This window comes from Salvelinus alpinus, chromosome 32 (genome assembly GCF_045679555.1).
Source record: "Salvelinus alpinus chromosome 32, SLU_Salpinus.1, whole genome shotgun sequence".
NCBI lineage: Eukaryota > Metazoa > Chordata > Actinopteri > Salmoniformes > Salmonidae > Salvelinus > Salvelinus alpinus.
The window spans coordinates 17,986,848-18,004,146 of NC_092117.1; the positions used below are offsets into that span (position 1 = coordinate 17,986,848).

At 44.6% G+C, this 17,299-nt stretch overlaps 1 protein-coding gene across 1 annotated transcript in view; it reads left to right on the top strand.

The window, feature by feature from the left end:
• LOC139562344 (protocadherin-15-like) overlaps positions 1–15,002 on the top strand; it is a 289,491-nt gene extending 274,489 nt beyond the window's left edge. The window contains exons 34-38 of the mRNA XM_071380009.1: positions 9,321–9,339; positions 10,091–10,129; positions 10,277–10,350; positions 12,044–12,152; positions 12,328–15,002. Coding sequence (XP_071236110.1) covers positions 9,321–9,339; positions 10,091–10,129; positions 10,277–10,350; positions 12,044–12,152; positions 12,328–14,508 — 2,422 coding nt within the window. The 3' untranslated portion in view covers positions 14,509–15,002. The remainder of the gene's footprint in view (positions 1–9,320; positions 9,340–10,090; positions 10,130–10,276; positions 10,351–12,043; positions 12,153–12,327) is intronic.
• Positions 15,003–17,299: the final 2,297 nt, after the last annotated feature.

Here is a 17,299-nt window from a genome sequence, read left to right on the forward strand (position 1 = left end):
CCTTTCACAAAGTGCTTATATAGAAACCCAGCCCACCTTTGACCTCATCCTCCTAACCTCCTTACTCCCTGTTTGATGAGTAATGCCTATTTGTGCAGATGATAAAGTTTGTGGGTGTTAGGACATTGCCTATTATTCAAACAGGAAACACATTTCTTTTTTTTCCCTTTTTTGGTACTTTTTACCCTTTTTTCTCCCCAATTTTGTGATATCCAATTGGTAGTTACAGTCTTGTTCCATTGCTGCAACTCCTGTACGGATTCAGGAGAGGTGAAGGCCGAGATCCATGCATCCTCCAAAACACGTCCCCGCCAAACCACACTGCTTCTTGACACTGCTCGCGTAACCCGGAAGCCAGCCACACCAATGTATCGGAGGAAACACTGTACAGCTGGCGACCGAAGGCTGGCGACCGCGTGCATGCGCCCGGCCACCACAAGGAGTCTCTAGAGCACGATGGGACAAGGACTTCCCAGCCTGCCAAATCCTCCCCTAAAATCAAATCAAATCAAATTGTTTTGGTCACACACATATTTAGCTGATGTTATTGCAGGTGTAGCGAAATGCTTATGTTCCTAGCTCTTAACAGTGCAGTAATATCTAACAATTCACAACAATACAAAATCTAAAAGAAAAATAATGGAATTAAGAAATGTGTAAACATTAAGACGACGCTGGGCCAATTCATGGGTCTCCCGGTCGCAGCCGGCAGCGACACAGCCTGGGATCAAACCCGGATCTGTACAGCCTGGGATCAAACCCGGATATGCAGTGACGCTGCTTAGACCGCTGCACCACTCTGGAGGCAGCATACACATTTCTTGACAAAAAAAGGCCTTAGTCCACCAACAATAGACATTGGTCTTTCATGTTGAGCTTTATACATTTGGATGACTACATCATTGTTCCAATTCAGTCATAATTCCGTGTGCTTTTGTCCTCCTACAAACACCTGCACAGACCTAAGTTTGTTCGGTATCCCATCTCAGATTGTCAATGTGTGACTTTGCAATTAAATGCCAGATCCATTTCAACATGGCCTTCTGTTCTCTCAAGGTGAAGCTGTTTGATTTGACTCATAAAAGGGAGGCCAAGGTTTGCTAGAAATAGAATAATGCTGTGTCTCAGTTTGTCCCATCCTTTTGTTGGTAATTGATTTTGTGGTAAGTTACTTTTTGATTTTCCCTTCTTATAGTCGCTGTTGAATACCTCAGCAGTTTTGCGAATCAGTTTTGCCATTAACACAATCAGATTCCACCTTTCACACTAAATACTATCCTAAATGCGCAAAGAAATGTTAATAGTTTTAGAAGAAACCTTGAATGTATGCAGAACTTGTTATATGCCTATTCATTCACCACCTTCATCAACCAACCAGTTTGACCATGGCTACCTCAGCTTCTTGACCATTTCCCATAAGGTTACACTTTGTTAAACATCTATCTGTCTTTGTTTGTCTTTCATTTCATCTCCACTCTATTTGCTCTTCAATGGATTCAGACTGCAGTAAGTAGCCCCAATGCTTATGCCTAGGCTCAAATAGCAAAACAAGAGTGATATAGATTGCGTCTAGTCTCCTCCACCTGTTTTTGAATATTTTTCATTGCGTTGCACTTAATATTTTATTACAGAAATAACTTAGACGTTACAGTACTGTACATGGTTAGTGCATTTGCATTTTAATATAATGGTATAATTTCAGGGATGCTAGGTAATACTCTTTATGAAGGTAAGGCTTAACTGCAGCGTAACACAATTTTTGCTTCTACCTGTTTAGGAAAAGTGATCCTCCCTTTGTAAACTTTAGAGGTATGGTGAATCTTTAGACGCTTATAGCTTATGCCCTACCCATCCCTATCCTGATCCCATGAGAAAAAAGTGATTGTTCATGTTTCACGTCCATTAACTTAAGATCATAACCTCTTAGTATTATTGCTATGATTGGACTGATGCACATGGGTAGGTGTTGGGTACTTCACATATCACATGTTCCATATATTTGTGGACTGTGATGCTAAAATGGAAGTACCTCTGTGACTGCTTTGATTTCTTCAAATCAAATATGATTAGATTTTTGATCTTGTATTAAATGTACTTGGGATGTTTTTAACTGAATACTTTATCGCCTGTCCAAATATTGTCAGCAGTTAAACTGTTATTCTAAAACTTTATTAAAACGTTTGTATTTAGAGACATTTTTCAATTGACTCTGATACTGTAGCCACAATAAGAAAAGAAAAGCATGATCTACCCTGCTGCATTACCTTTGACTTCGAATCACATTTTTTATATTGTTTCTTACTATAATATTAATACTAAGAGTCAAAATGACTGAAGGATCTATAGCATCTCCCTCATCCCTTCTCCTCTGCTTCCTCATCCTTCATCCTTCCTTCACCTGTGTTTCAAATCTTTCTTTTCTTCACCCTCCATCTACATTCCTAATCGGACAGGGCTAAAAGGTTTGAGATCGATGAAGCCGACCGCCAGAGACGCCTTAGCAGCTTCGCCTGTCGCGCCAACTCCTCCTGTGGCAACGGGTCGCTGCACAGCATCCTGCCCAAGTCAGAGAGCAACGTCACCTTTCTGTCAGACCACCACCCCCTGACCACCACTAACCCCCTCTACGACGAAGAAGAAGACGGGAACTTCAGCAGCCCCTATGGGACGGCAAAAGGGGGCTCTTTCTCCCCCTCCCTCTCTGGAGGGTCCGGGAACGCCTGGACCATGCGGACTCGTCTCCGTGGAGGGTCAGAGGGGTACGAGTCGCTGAAGAGACAGGCTCTGATGGACCCGGCCCAGTGGGAGCTGCAGCTGCTCCAAGCTGGGATGAAGGGTCAAGGAAGCCTGGAGGGTTATGACATCCAGAGCAGCCGCAGCACAGAGGAGAGCAAGCTGTCTGTCAGGGAGCAGGCCAGGCAGTATGAACAGCAGGCCATGCAGGAGAGGACCCCCAGGGGAGGGCGTGACTCCAGGGGCTCCCTGACCTCCCCTCCACTACTGCGGAACCAAGACAACATTGACATGCTGGAGCTGAGCGCAGAGACCCTGTTCTCCATCATGGACAGCCCCTACAGCCCCCTGTCCATAGGGAAGGATGTGCCTCCCCGCATCATCATCACCCAGGGTGAAGGCTCTCCGCCCCTGGCCCAGAGGCCCACCCTGCCTGTCCTCGGGAAATTCAGCTCCAGCGTCTCCAGCTACATCACTGCAGAGCCCTGCGAGATCACTGTGGAGATCATCCCTGACCCGCCTGAGAATCCGCCACCTCCACCTCCTTCTTCTCATTCTCCTCCACCTCCTTCTCCTCATTCTCCTCCACCGCCTCCTCCTTCTCAAACGCCTCGTTCTGGTCCTCCTCCTCCTCCTGCCTCATCTCCTCCTCCTCCTCCTCCCTCCTCATCGCCTCCCCCTGCACCCTTCAATCCTCACTTCATTGAGCCTGATCATTCTCCCCCACCCTCTTTCCCTCCATCTCCCCCTCCTGTTCGGAATCGTGCTCCTCCGCCACCACCCCCACCCCTCCCACCCCCTTTCTCCCCCACTTTCGAGCGACCCCGCCACACTGTCCAGTTTGTCCCAACCTCCCTGCCGCCGTTGTCCTCGCTCCGCCCTATCTCCTCCCGGGCCCATCCCCCTCCACCTCCCCCCCAACCTGAGGACGGTGTGAAGAGGAAGGAGCTAAAGGGGATTCTGAAAAACCTCCAGAACCTCGCTGACATCGAGAAGTCTGTTGCCAACCTCTACAGTCAAGTAGACAAGAATCGCAAGGTGGCGCGATTCGGCAAGAAACCCCAAGCAACCGAGGAACCAGAAGGAATTCGGAGACCAAACAGATCTGGGTCCCGTGAGGAACCAAACCAGCCAAACCTGACCAGCACGGAACCTGTGGTCCAAACAAACTCAACCACAAACACTAACTCCTCTGTTCTGGAAACAAGCCAACCAAGCACTAACAATGTGACCTCAGAGGTCCAGGAGCCGAGCCAATCAAACCAGTCAAATACAGACTCTGTGATTGAGGAACTAAGCAATCACTTTCCATCCCAATCCACCACCTTCTGACTGGCTGACTTCTCGCCTCCTTAGCTCTATTTCCTAATTCATTTTCTTTCTTTCTACATCTTTATGTCTCATGTCATGATCATGCTGTGTTGTATTGGATATTTTCTGTCTGATGTTATTGTACGTGTTGTCATCAACAACATAGTTTCTTCCCCTAACAAACTTTTATAATGTCATCACAACTAACAGCAAGTGGGCCCTTAGATCCCATAGGTTTTCAGAACCTCTTAAACTGAGGATTTAAAAAATATATATATATTGTCATGTTCCTAAGTTCAGAACCCTTTGGCCTTTTCTATGTCACCAACCATCCTCTATCTTCACCCCCTGTTCTACCACACAGATTCCATTAAAGTGTTCAAGGCTTGAGAATTATGTTGAACTGACCCTGCATAAAACTTGCTCCTTGTATGTTGTACTCCCATCCAATTCCGGAAGATGGAGAGTCTATTATTTTCAATGTTTTTGACAGACAGATTAGAAATAGAGATAGGTGAAGAGGCTAATTAGGCGAAGAGATGGGATACGGAAGGGAGCACATAGGGATTGAATCTAGATCTATCTCACTGGGCACGAATGTCAATTCAACGTCTATTCTATTTCATAGAAATGACGTGGAAACAATGTTGATTCAACCCGTGTGTGCCCAGTGGGATGTGAGTATGTGCATAGAGCCTGGATGACTCATCCATACAAATAAACTTATTCTAAGCCCACTCTCACATTGTGAGCCTGTTACGGGTGTCGTCCTCCTCTTCCTCGGAAGAGGAGAGGAGAGAAGGATCGGTGGACCAATATGCAGCGAGGTAATTAGACATAAATGATATTTATTGAAACACGAAGACGAAATACGAAAACACTTGGAAATTACAAAATAACAAACACGACGTAGACAGACCTAAACTACGAACTTACATGAAACGAAGAACACATGAACAGGAACGACCGAGACGAGACAGTACCGTGTGGTGCAACAAACACAGACACAGCGACAATCACCCACAAACAACCAGTGAGAACAACCTACCTTAATATGACTCTCAATTAGAGGAAAACGCAAAACACCTGCCTCTAATTAAGAGCCATACCAGGCAACCCAAAACCAACATAGAAACAGACAACATAGAATGCCCACCCAAACTCACGCCCTGACCATCACACACATACAAAACAACAGAAAACAGGTCAGGAACGTGACAGAGCAAGCACGCGTACTGGGGACACTGTGCGCTCCACCGCATAACACGGTGTCTGACCAGTACGACGCCCTCTCACTCCACGGTAAGCACGGGGAGTTGGCTCAGGTATCCTACCCGGCTTTGCCACTCCCCTCGTGTGCCCCCCCCCCAAGAAATTTTTGGGTCTGACTCTCGGGCTCCCAACCGCGTCGCCGCGCTGCCTCCTCATACCAGCGCCTCTCTGCCTTCGCTGCCTCCAGCTCCGCCTTGGGACGGCGATATTCCCCTGGCTGAGTCCAGGGTCCTTTGCCGTCCAGGATCTCCTCCCAAGTCCAGGAGTCCTGGGATTTCTGCTGCAGCTGTCGCTGTGCTCCTCCCCGCTGCTTGATCCTTTGTTGGTGGGTGATTCTGTTACGGGTGTCGTCCTCCTCTTCCTCGGAAGAGGAGAGGAGAGAAGGATCGGTGGACCAATATGCAGCGAGGTAATTAGACATAAATGATATTTATTGAAACACGAAGACGAAATACGAAAACACTTGGAAATTACAAAATAACAAACACGACGTAGACAGACCTAAACTACGAACTTACATGAAACGAAGAACACATGAACAGGAACGACCGAGACGAGACAGTACCGTGTGGTGCAACAAACACAGACACAGCGACAATCACCCACAAACAACCAGTGAGAACAACCTACCTTAATATGACTCTCAATTAGAGGAAAACGCAAAACACCTGCCTCTAATTAAGAGCCATACCAGGCAACCCAAAACCAACATAGAAACAGACAACATAGAATGCCCACCCAAACTCACGCCCTGACCATCACACACATACAAAACAACAGAAAACAGGTCAGGAACGTGACAGAGCCTAATGGACTTGAATTCCCCACGAGTACCCTGGTGAATGGAGAGCCCTTATTCTTCACAGAGGACAGTGCATTCGATCAGAATATCCATACAATCTATACAAGACAACATCCTGGGTTAATGATGCGGTCTAATTTACTAATTTCAAAACAATGCAAGAGCATTCTATTTGTTCATGATTTGCAGAAAAATTTTACATTTCCGGAACAACATTGCATTTGAATTTCCAAAGTGCTCTGAAGGAATAGAGTGTTACAGTTCAGATGTTTCTCTAGATGTTTGACGTTGGGAAGTGGTAGTTGAAGCTGTGGGCTCATCAGTAGGCTGATGATGATGTTGTGGATGGTCTATACAGATCCTCACAGCATGATAAACTAGTAGCTGTTGCTGTCTGACGGCTCCCTGAAAGCGGCTAATTAGTCAAGCAATCAATCCCTCAACCACTGGCGCTGCTGTTCTGACCTGTCACCCTTTCCTCTTAACTCCATCACACACTCTCTCTTCTTTCTTCTGTCTAACACTCTTTCTTGCCCTCTTTTTTAAAATTATCTCTCTTTCGTTCTTTCTCGCTTCATTTCTCGACCTAACCCCTTCTTGTTATTCCTTTCATTTATCCCTTATCATTTTCATGTGACTGACAGATTAGCATCAAACTTCTCAAGGCTCCTGTAGCTCTTCCTTTCTCTGTCTTTTCTCCCTGTGCCACTCCATGTTTGTCTCTCGTCCCTCCTCTCTCGTCTCCTTTCAAGAGCAGTTCAATTTGTTTAATCAGACATTCCCCTGTTGTTCCAGAGCAGATCAAATTTAGACTAATTGTGTATTCTGTGTTCACCACATGGGGTAATCTCCTCTATCGAAAGGCCCACAACTCACATACTATACTGAACAACAAATAGAAACGCAATGTACAACAATTTCAAAGATTTTATCGAGTTACGGTTCATTTGAGGAATCAGTCAATTTAAATAAATGAATTAGGTCCTAATCTATAGATTTCGCATGACTGGGAATACAGATATGCATCTGTTGGTCACAGATACCTTAAAAGAAATGTGCCTCACAATGGGCCTCAGGATCTCGTCACGGTATTTCTGTGCATTCAAATTGCCATTGATAAAATGCAATTGTGTGTGTTGTCCATAGCTAATGCCTGCCCATACCATAACCCCACCAGTATGTAACAGTTCTGGGATCTTTTATTTCAGCTCATGAAACATAGGACCAACACTTCACATGTTGCGTTTATATTTTTGTTCAGTGTATTTTCTGGTTCAGGTGCTCTTTTTCTTCGGCCCTAACATCTGTCATTTCTAACAGATGAGATTATTTGAATTTTTTTGTTCCTTTGATGGCAATTATTGTGTCTATTCCTCTTCGGTTTAACAATTTATTTTCTTAATTTTTCATCGTGTGCCTTGATAAACGTAATGAGGAGCGTCTGTTCACTACCACCACACACTTGGCTTTTTAACTGTATCACATCACCTTCCTCAAAATTATTATTAGTTGAGAAAACTCAATCATTTAAACATAATCATTTAAACATGTGTGTGTGGTCTAACTCATCATTATGTCTGGGTATGGTCAAATATAGTATATCACAGGGGAAATGTCTGCATCCTAAAACGATCCTTTACCTCTCTGCATCATAAACCATTAGCTCCCAGTGAATGAATGGCCTCTAAGATAGGAAGAAACTCCCTCCTCTTGGTTACATCTGGATACATGAGTATTTAACTGTCCATTAGTTATATGAAGTGGACATCTCTCGATGTGCACCCGCCCTAGTCCTCCCTGCCTACAGTATCTGTCCTATGGGCCATTTGTTTTGGTGTTTCCTAAAGACTTCACCAGCCCAACAAGCCATTCATCAGCCCTACTCCCACCTAGCCAGTCCCATACGGGGAGGTGTGGTCGTACGGCAGGGATCATCAACTTTTTATATGCACACCTCCCCGTATGCATATTTTGGATATGCTGTGTGTCTGGGACAGTTCTGTTTTTTCTGGGGGAAATCTCTGTGATGCTTTGTTAACTGTTGGCTAGTGTGAGGTGCATTTGAGTAAATCATCAAGAATGCTTTCAAAAAAGGGTGCAATACTGCTTTCCAATCCAGCCGCTCTAATTCTTGACAATTAGGCCAGGATTCAATCAGCTCAGCATAACCCGCATTAGCCGACAAACACGGATTTGTATTGCTTTTGTTTAGGCAGTGTAGGAGGTGTAACTGCATTTGAGCTGTCTAATTGGTAGGCGGCTGTGCTCATAGTCTTTACCACGAAACCACATCCTTATATCCACCCACGTTAGAAGTTCAGAACAAGCAAGTGTATCTAGAAATAGAGTGCCATTATAGAAATATAATGGCACTCAAATGTAAAATCATTCAAGGAAATAATAGGGATCTATATTAGCCTAATCGAGGTGTAGATAACATCACACATTCCAGTCTTCAAATTCGTAATGCAGCTGCATGGGATTTCTACTAATGTGACTCTGTGCATCCAATGGCAATGTCCGCGATAGGAAACACCAGGAGCCGCTTGTGGATTTGACAGCACTAACGCAGTTAGCCTACACCTCCGACACTGCCGAAAAACAAAATAAATAAAAAGCTATGAAAAAGCTTTGTCGGCTAATGCAGGTTACCGCGCTAATGATTGAATCCTGGTCTAAATTAATCTGATATGAGTTATATGGTGTGACAACCACAAAGCTAACCACAGTCAAAGGATGTTTGAACTTTTTACAATAACAAATCCTTTTTTTTTTTTTTACATACATTTATATGTTACTAACAAATGCTTTCGAGAGACAATAGTGTGCCATAAAGTGATTTTCCCAGTTTCTATTGGAAAGGTAATTGCTTAGATATGTCAACTTAAGTGTAGGGTTTGTTGTTATTTCCTATTTCTTTCTCCCCCACCTTTTTATGGATCCAACTTTTCATTTTATCTGCCAATCATTGTTATAATGGAAGAAAGAACATAACAAATAGATAACAAAAATGTTTCTGTATGCATTATTTTTTAAATGAAAATGTAACCATTGGCTTGACACAGGAAATTGCACAGTAAGTAACATTGAAATCACTTAACTGGTCAGCAGAATATATGCTTTTATATCAATGCACTTAGAATTGTGATGTTGTACTCATTATTTGCACTATTTCTTTCCTCCTTTTTTCCATGACCTACAGGCGAGGATACGGAAGAAAGGTAGGCATTTTTATTGTGATGTATTTTTATGTTATGCATTGTGTGCCAAGTCAATTTTTCCATGCTCAAGGGAGCTTTATTCACCATCATTCTTATCTACCGCTCACCTGATGGAAAACACTGAATGAGATTTAGACGGGGTCATAGAGATAGTTGTCTTATTACTTTAACATTAGCATCACAGTTTACATTTGGTTTGAAAACTGCTGGTGCAGTAATTTCAAATCTGTCTGCTGTCAAGTGACAGATGAGCATTAGGGCCATTTTCTTTCTCTACTGGTGCATGGAAGTACTACTAGGAGCTTAGCCAATGATTAACTGATACAATGTTTGACAACTTTTGAGTCCTACAAATCCTGCCCAGCATCAGAAGTGTCATGCATGCTCCCTTCATTTTCAATCTTGTTTGATAGCAGCTGTGAGTGTGCTTTATCTGACATATCTCTCTTCTGGCTTCTTCTGTCTCTCAACTTTTCTATCATCTTTTTTTCAACTATACCTTTTGTCTATTTACTTGTGACTGGCTACTCTGTTCATCCTGTCTTTCATTTTCTCTCTATTCTCCGTCACCTCTTCATCTCCTCCTCAAACCTTTGTGCGCTACCCTCTTCCAACTTCACTCTCCTCTCTCTATGGCCTTAAAAAGCTTTCATTCTTTATCCTGCTGTATCTGTAGTTAAATATCAGCTGTGAACTGGACACTCTGTCTCTGTTTCTCCTTATCCCTCCCTCTCCAACTAATCTATGGCAGCAACAGCAACTGCTGAGGCCATCTCTGCTGAGACCTGAGGTAGAAACCTTACTGCTTCTGTCAAAGCTCCAGGATAGTTCTGCTATGCGCACGCTGTTCTGTACTGTGCTGTGCTGTGTTTCTAGCTATGGTTTCTAATTTTTTCTCTCTATTGATGTATCTCAATGTGCTTCTCCTGAAATTCAGGAGCTCTCCATGGAGTCAGGCATCGACCCAGGCCAAGACTACTACAGGGACGAATACTATAATTATGACCAGGGGTGAGTCCAATCCCCGCTGTCCCTCCCATATCTCATCAGTTTCGCTCTGATCCAGGGAATTGAATTGATCTCCACTGGTTAATTGCTGAAAGTAATGCCATTAAGACTAGTTTACAAATGTATCATGAACTTACATTTCACAAGCCCCTGACACACACACACACACACACACACACACACACACACACACACACACACACACACACACACACACACACACACACACACACACACACACACACACACACACACACACACACACACACACACACACACACACACACACACACACACACACACATCCTGCGAGATCCTACCTCTAACTTCCTTCATATTGGATGCAAAGACATACAAATGGTATCCATTAGTTCATCTGACTCTGGGGAAGTAGATAAAGGGCCTCATTGCCAAAATCCAGAACTATCCCTTTAAGTGTAACATAGTGCATAAAACCCCTTCCAGTTATGCAGATCATCCCACTCCCACCAAATATGATCAATTGCCCAGCCTTGAGCGGAGCGTGGCACCTGAGAGCTTTGTAATGGTCTCCTCCAGTAGAGAAGAGGGGAGCGTACTTTGGCTTGCGTGGTACACTGCAAATCGGCCATATGGTCCAGAGGAAAACGATGGAACTTACAGCGATACGAACAGATGCTGACCAAATGTTGTGCATTGGACTCTCGTGTTCAGTGAGGGGTTCTTTAAAACACTCAGGGGAGTTAAGCTAGACGGAGGACAAGCTAAACCCCTACTTGAATCAAACCTTAGTCAACCGTGTGAAGTGGATCATCGACCACGTAACATATTTTAATTGCATGATCACGTAGGCCTCGTCGACTCTGTGACTTACCCTCTCATCATCCATGAAAATTCTAATTGATGCTTAGTGTATTTGTATGAGGAAGCCCTTCCGTTGAGTCTTAAAGTAATTGTGTTGTGAAGACTCTGTGGGACAGCAGGTCCCTAAAGCTGCTGCTGCTGAGGTTGCTATCACGATAACCCAGACTGCCTTTGATCCATTTCTATTTAAAGAGCAACTTAATAGCTGGGTTAAGCTCTTAATCCAGCAATCACTAGCTCTGGCGGTCTTCAGCTGTGACCCAGCGACCCCACGTGTTCAAAAGGTTTTCCATTTACCTGCTTCCTTCAGGTTTCACACAGATTCACTGGTGTAATGCAGCTTGCTTCTGGCACCCATGCCAAGTGGGTTGCAGATAGTACCACCAATTGGCACGTAATTTCAGCTCTGACATTGATGCTGATTGATGTTGGCCCCACACCGCACCTCATTTAGAGATTCAGTGTGGGGCTAATGCGGTTTGTGATATGGGTCTTTTAATTGTGCATCGCCCAGTTTAGTCTTGTACAGATTAAATTATGCAGAAGATTAGTGTTGACCCCTTCTCTTATGCATGCACTTGGGAACTGTTGATTTAAGAATGTGTTATAGACATGTAACTCATGTGCAAATGTAGTATTGTTAGAGCGAGTGCTTCAAATATCCCATGCACCAGCTATATAACACTGGAGGGTTGTGTGTGTTTGTGGCTCACGTCCCTAGGGGTGTAGGCAGAGGTTGTTAGTTACTGTCACCTCTCGAAAAAGATTTCACAATACTGGCAAATAAATTATGGTTGAAACAGCCCTTTAAGCTTTTTCCCGTTTGCCTCTAAATGTTTGTTTTCTCTCCCAGGAATGACCTTCCTCAGTATGGCAGTCGCAGGAAGCTGATCTCTCCCATGTATGATGAGTATGGAGAGCTGATTATGGAGGATGACTACTACAGCCCCCATGGGTCTGAGGTACTTATTTTATTATATGTAGCAACACTTTGATATGATCAACAATTTATAATAACTACCCACTATATAGCTACAATAATGCAATAACAGAGTTCCAATTTCAACTATATCATGTTGTCTGAACTATGTTGATGCTGAAAATCTTGTTGAATCACAAGTGATGTAACTATGGCAGGGGCGAGGCAGAGGGCGTGGAAGGGGTACTGGTCGAGGAGGCAAGAGGGTGGGATTTAGAGACCTTCCACCAGAGGATGAGATTGAGCAGGCAGAGCCAGTGGAGGGCGAGGAACCCCGTGAACCCTCCTCGGCTGCCAAGAGGCTGAAGTCCGTCATGAAGCTTAGCAAGCTCCTAGCGTCCAGTAAGAGTGGAGACCAGACTGTTCCAGCCGGAGAACCAGGCCCATCCCCCTGGAAGAAAGCCAAGATGTTCAAGATGTTTGGCGCCAAGAAGGACAAGGACTACGCCAAACTGATGTCGGCCCGCCGCATCGACAGCCAGGAGAGTCTGACGGGGGGACCTGCCGGTGATGGTCCGATAGACACCAAGTCCACCGCGAGGAGCCGGCTGGGCAAGGTAATGAATCGCATCAAACTGAGCAACAGGCTGCAGGCAAGGAGGAAGTCTCAGGGAAGCATTAGTAGAAGCTCTGCCACAGGTAGCGAGAAGGATGAAGACGCCTCGCAAGCTGCCACCAGTGACGAAGAGAAGAAGTCCAAGGTGTCTATCAGCGTGACGGTGGAGAGCGAGCCGGAGGCGAGTGGGAGTGGCAGTGGGAGTGGGAAGGGTTCTGATGAGGATTCAGAGAGAAGCAGTGTGGCGCTTTCCACCGAGGACAAAGATTACCTGAAGGTGGATCTGGACCGAGATGATACCAATGAAAGCACTGTGGACTCAGAAGAGGAGCCAGAAGAGCACCCAGAGGATTCTGATGACGAGAGCAAATCAAAGTCAGAGGGGGACGAGACCGAGAAGGAATCTGTCACTGAAATGGAATCGGGGACAGAAAAAGAGTCTGATTCAGAGAAAGAGTCAGGCTCAGAGAAAACATCTGGGACAGAAAAGGAATCAGGGTCAGAGAAAGGTTCTGATTCAGAGAAAGGTTCTGATTCAGAGAAAGGTTCTGATTCTGAGAAAGAATCTGATTCTGAGAAAGAATCTGATAGTGGGAAAGAGTCAGGGACAGAGAAAGAGTCAGGAACTGAAAAGTCAGGAACTGAATCCAGTACAGAGAAAGGATCTGGGACTGAGAAAGATTCAGAGGAAGTGTCTGAAGAGGATGAGGGGACTGGGGAGTCCAAAGAAAGTGGCTCCTCTGCCCATTCTTCCAAGAAATCATCTGGCACTGCTACTGAAAGGTCCAGTGGAGGGACACAAGGCAGCATGAGGAGTAGTGCCTCTGGCATCAGTGGAAGTGATAGTAGCGTTGGTAGCAGTGGTAGCGTTGGTGGCAGTAGTAGCATTGGTGGCAGTAGTAGCGTTGGTGGCAGTAGTAGCGTTGGTGGCAGTGGTAGCGTTGGTGGCAGTGGTAGCGTTGGTGGTAGTGGTAGCATTGGTGGTAGTGGTAGCATTGGTGGCAGTGGTAGCGTCGGTGGCAGTGGTAGTGTTGGTGGCAGTGGTAGCGTTGGTGGCAGTGGTAGCGTCGGTGGCAGTGGTAGTGTTGGTGGCAGTAGTAGCGGCTCAAGCAGTGCTGCCTCCCAGCCTGGTTCTTCCATAAGATCGTCACAAAGTGCTGGAGGCTCAGAAATGTCCAGGCCAGGAAGTGAGGGGGTCAGTGAAGGGGAGTCAGGGTCGGGAAGCTCGGTGTACCACGGAGGCAGCCAGATCCAGCTCTCTGGATCAGAGGTCAGCGAGTCAGAGGACAACCAGCTGACGGACCAGAGCTCCCTGGCGGGCAGCGAGAGGAGCTCCACCAGCTCCAGGTCCACTGGAGGCAGCCGCAAGTCCATCCTGACCTGCAGTTCACAGGACACCATCAATGAGGAGAGTGAAGAGGAGGACGAAGGAGAATCTGAGGAGGAAGGCGGTACCACTGATGAGAGAAAAGAGTCTGTGGAAGAGCTGAGTGACGGAGCAGAGTCCAGGAGGTCCAGCTTATTGTCTGCTGGAGAAGGGCCCAGCCATAGTCTCTATGCTGGAACTCCCTACTGTTCAGACTCCAGCAACAGCCTGACAGAGGCCTCAGAGGAGACCTTCGGAGGACTCTCTCCTATCACAGAGGTGGACGAGGACGCCATTACACCATCTGAGAAATCTGACGCCAGTAGCCAGGGGTCAGCTGGTAGATCCCAGTTGGGAGCCACAGAGGAGACATCCGATGCTGATTCAGAGTCTGATGGGAACGCCACAGCCTTCTGAGGGACGAGTTGGTTAGCTGTGAAGTAAGATTGGCTGGAGTGGCCTCTCGCATGGGAGTGAAGAGAATACTGTGTGCTTCCCCTTGAGTGTTTAATTCTCTCTACCTCTCTCTATTTCTTGGAAAATACTTCTTGCATGGAAGTGGAATGGGTTGTTCTATCTTCGGTTTGAATTCTCTTTTCAATGGTGTTGAACCACTCTTTGTGGCATCTTTGTATTTTCTCTCCATCACACCTTTTGGTTGTGTTAGAAATGTTTCTTCAACCAATTGCACATTGTGTCTCTTTACTTATAGCCGTATGATGACCATAACGTAGCAGTGCTATGATCATGTTTACAGAGTTGTGTGTTTCCTATCCTGTTACTGTCATAGTTTTAAAATGACTTGTACATTGATTGGCATACTTTTATCTATGTTCTGTTTGAATGCATGATGTTTGCATATTTGGAAATACTATTTTATCTGTGCATTAACCTCATCTTTCTCTCTCCATCTTTCTTTGAATCTTTTATTCTCAGCCTGGAGTGAGAAGGAAGCGGATCAAGCTGGTGGTGGACAGGGAGTATGAGACCAGCTCCACAGGAGAGGACAGCGCTCCTGAACCCCAGAGGAACCGCTTGTCTAACATCAACAGCCACGCTAACATCAACGGGAACGTCTACTTCGCCCAGAACGGGACCATTGTTCGGACCAGGAGGCCTGGCCACCCCAACAATCTCAAGGTGGGCTCCCCGGGCCGCTTGGGAAAACAGTTTAAAAAGTTGGACATGCTGACTGAGACTCAGGAAGAGAAGCTTCCTCTAAACAGCGTAGGGGAACCAGTAACAGGAAATGGAACAGGTACACTTACAGGCATTTCCTCAACCGTTGACATTAACCTCAACACCCGGCCGTCCAGCGGGTCCCTGGGGTCCAGCATCACGGGCCTTGACAGTATTGGGTCCAAATCCAATATTGCCAAGGCCCTACATGACAGGAACAGCAGGAGTAACTGTTGTGTAGACGAGCAGGAGTCGTGTGTGGACAACATGGCGTCGAAAGAAACGTTGACGTCCCACAGTGACCACACACTGTCGGATGAGGAGGAGCTGTGGATGGGGCCTTGGAACAGCCTGCACATACCAATGACTAAATTATGACATATGGACTGCTGAGAGTTTATATTTTTCTGTTGACAATGTTGACCATGCTTTTAATGTGTTGAGATATGGGAGCAACAAATGATTGTATGCCTCTGCTGTATAAGCGCCAATCACTGTCCAAGACTAGCAGTGTGATCGCGCTAACAGTAATATTTCATTATTCTTATGAATGATGACTTTTGATATGGTGATGTTTAATGTGTCAAATACATATCCCTGATAGAGCTATTATACAAATCGGTCAACTTGCTATGAAGCAATGCTTGTCTCAAAAACATGTATGAAAAGTAATGAATGGTGATTGGCATTATCCATCAAATGTACCTTGAGGACCTTTGTCTCGCTGGATGTTGCGCAATATGTTTTATAAGTATTTTCTGGATTTAGAGGTGAAGGATGTTTGGAGCCCACATACTTTATAATACAGATAAATATAATTATGTTCATTAAGAAATTATATGTATTTTGCTAAAATTGTGTTTTGTGTTTGAATAATTTCCAATATTTTGAAATCTTATCAGAAGGTTTATGGAATTATTGTTGTCTTTTATTATCAATCAGAGTATGGGGGAACATTTGGACTTGTAACCAATGACATAGAAGTTATGCAAACATGTCTGTCAATATTTCAACAAAGAAATATGTTAATATTGTCATTATTTAAACTATATTGTTTTTAACAGACATGTGTATCTACATGATGTGGTATTTTCAGTCCCTTAAAATTTGATGGAAAACCATTCTATTTGAGAAATGTTCTAAATACATCAGGTCCCTGCAGATGGGCAAACACTACCAAATAATGTTTCAATCTCAACAATAAAGTTTTAACATGCAATTATTTTGAGAACTGGCATGAATGAAGTAGCACAACATCTGCAGGTAACTCATGTCAAGACACAGGTATTGTGTAGAATGCTGTTTACAAAGGCCCAATATTGAACTCTGAAAAAGTACAATTTGAGTGACTTTGGCAAGGAAATTTGAAATTCATCCCTGTGGTTTTCATTCAGTACACTCAACATAAATCGTTTTTGTTGTTCCCATTAGCTTGTGATCTGAAAATAAATTGGCGGTATTTGACAAACTTCCTAACCTAGAGTATTTTTCTAAAGCATCCTCCTTATCATCTTGAATGACTTGGGATAGGCAATTGTATGTGATATTAAAGGCTAATCATCTTTCATAAGCTTGACTTTCTACCTATAAGTCATCTGCCAATTTATCTTCGGACAATTGGAATTCCAAACTATAAAGAGATGAGGTAATGTGGAGAGAGAACAGAAGTGTAAACATTGAGAAGATTGAGAGATTAACCTCTTCTGAAAACCTGAAAGCTTTGATCCCTTATTGATGTCACCTGTTAAATCTACTTCAACCAGTGTAGATGAAGGGGAGGAGACAGGTTAAGAAGGATTTTTAAGCCTTGAGACAAATGAGACATGGATTGTGTATGTGTGCCATGCAGATGGTGAATGGGCAAGATAAAATATTGAAGTGCCTTTGAATGGGGTATGGTAGTAGGAGCCAGGCATACTGGTTTGTGTCAAGAACTGCAACGCTTCTGGGGTTTTAATGCTCAACAGTTTCCTGTGTGTATCAAGAATGGTCCACCACCCAAAGGACATCCAGCCAACTTGACACAACT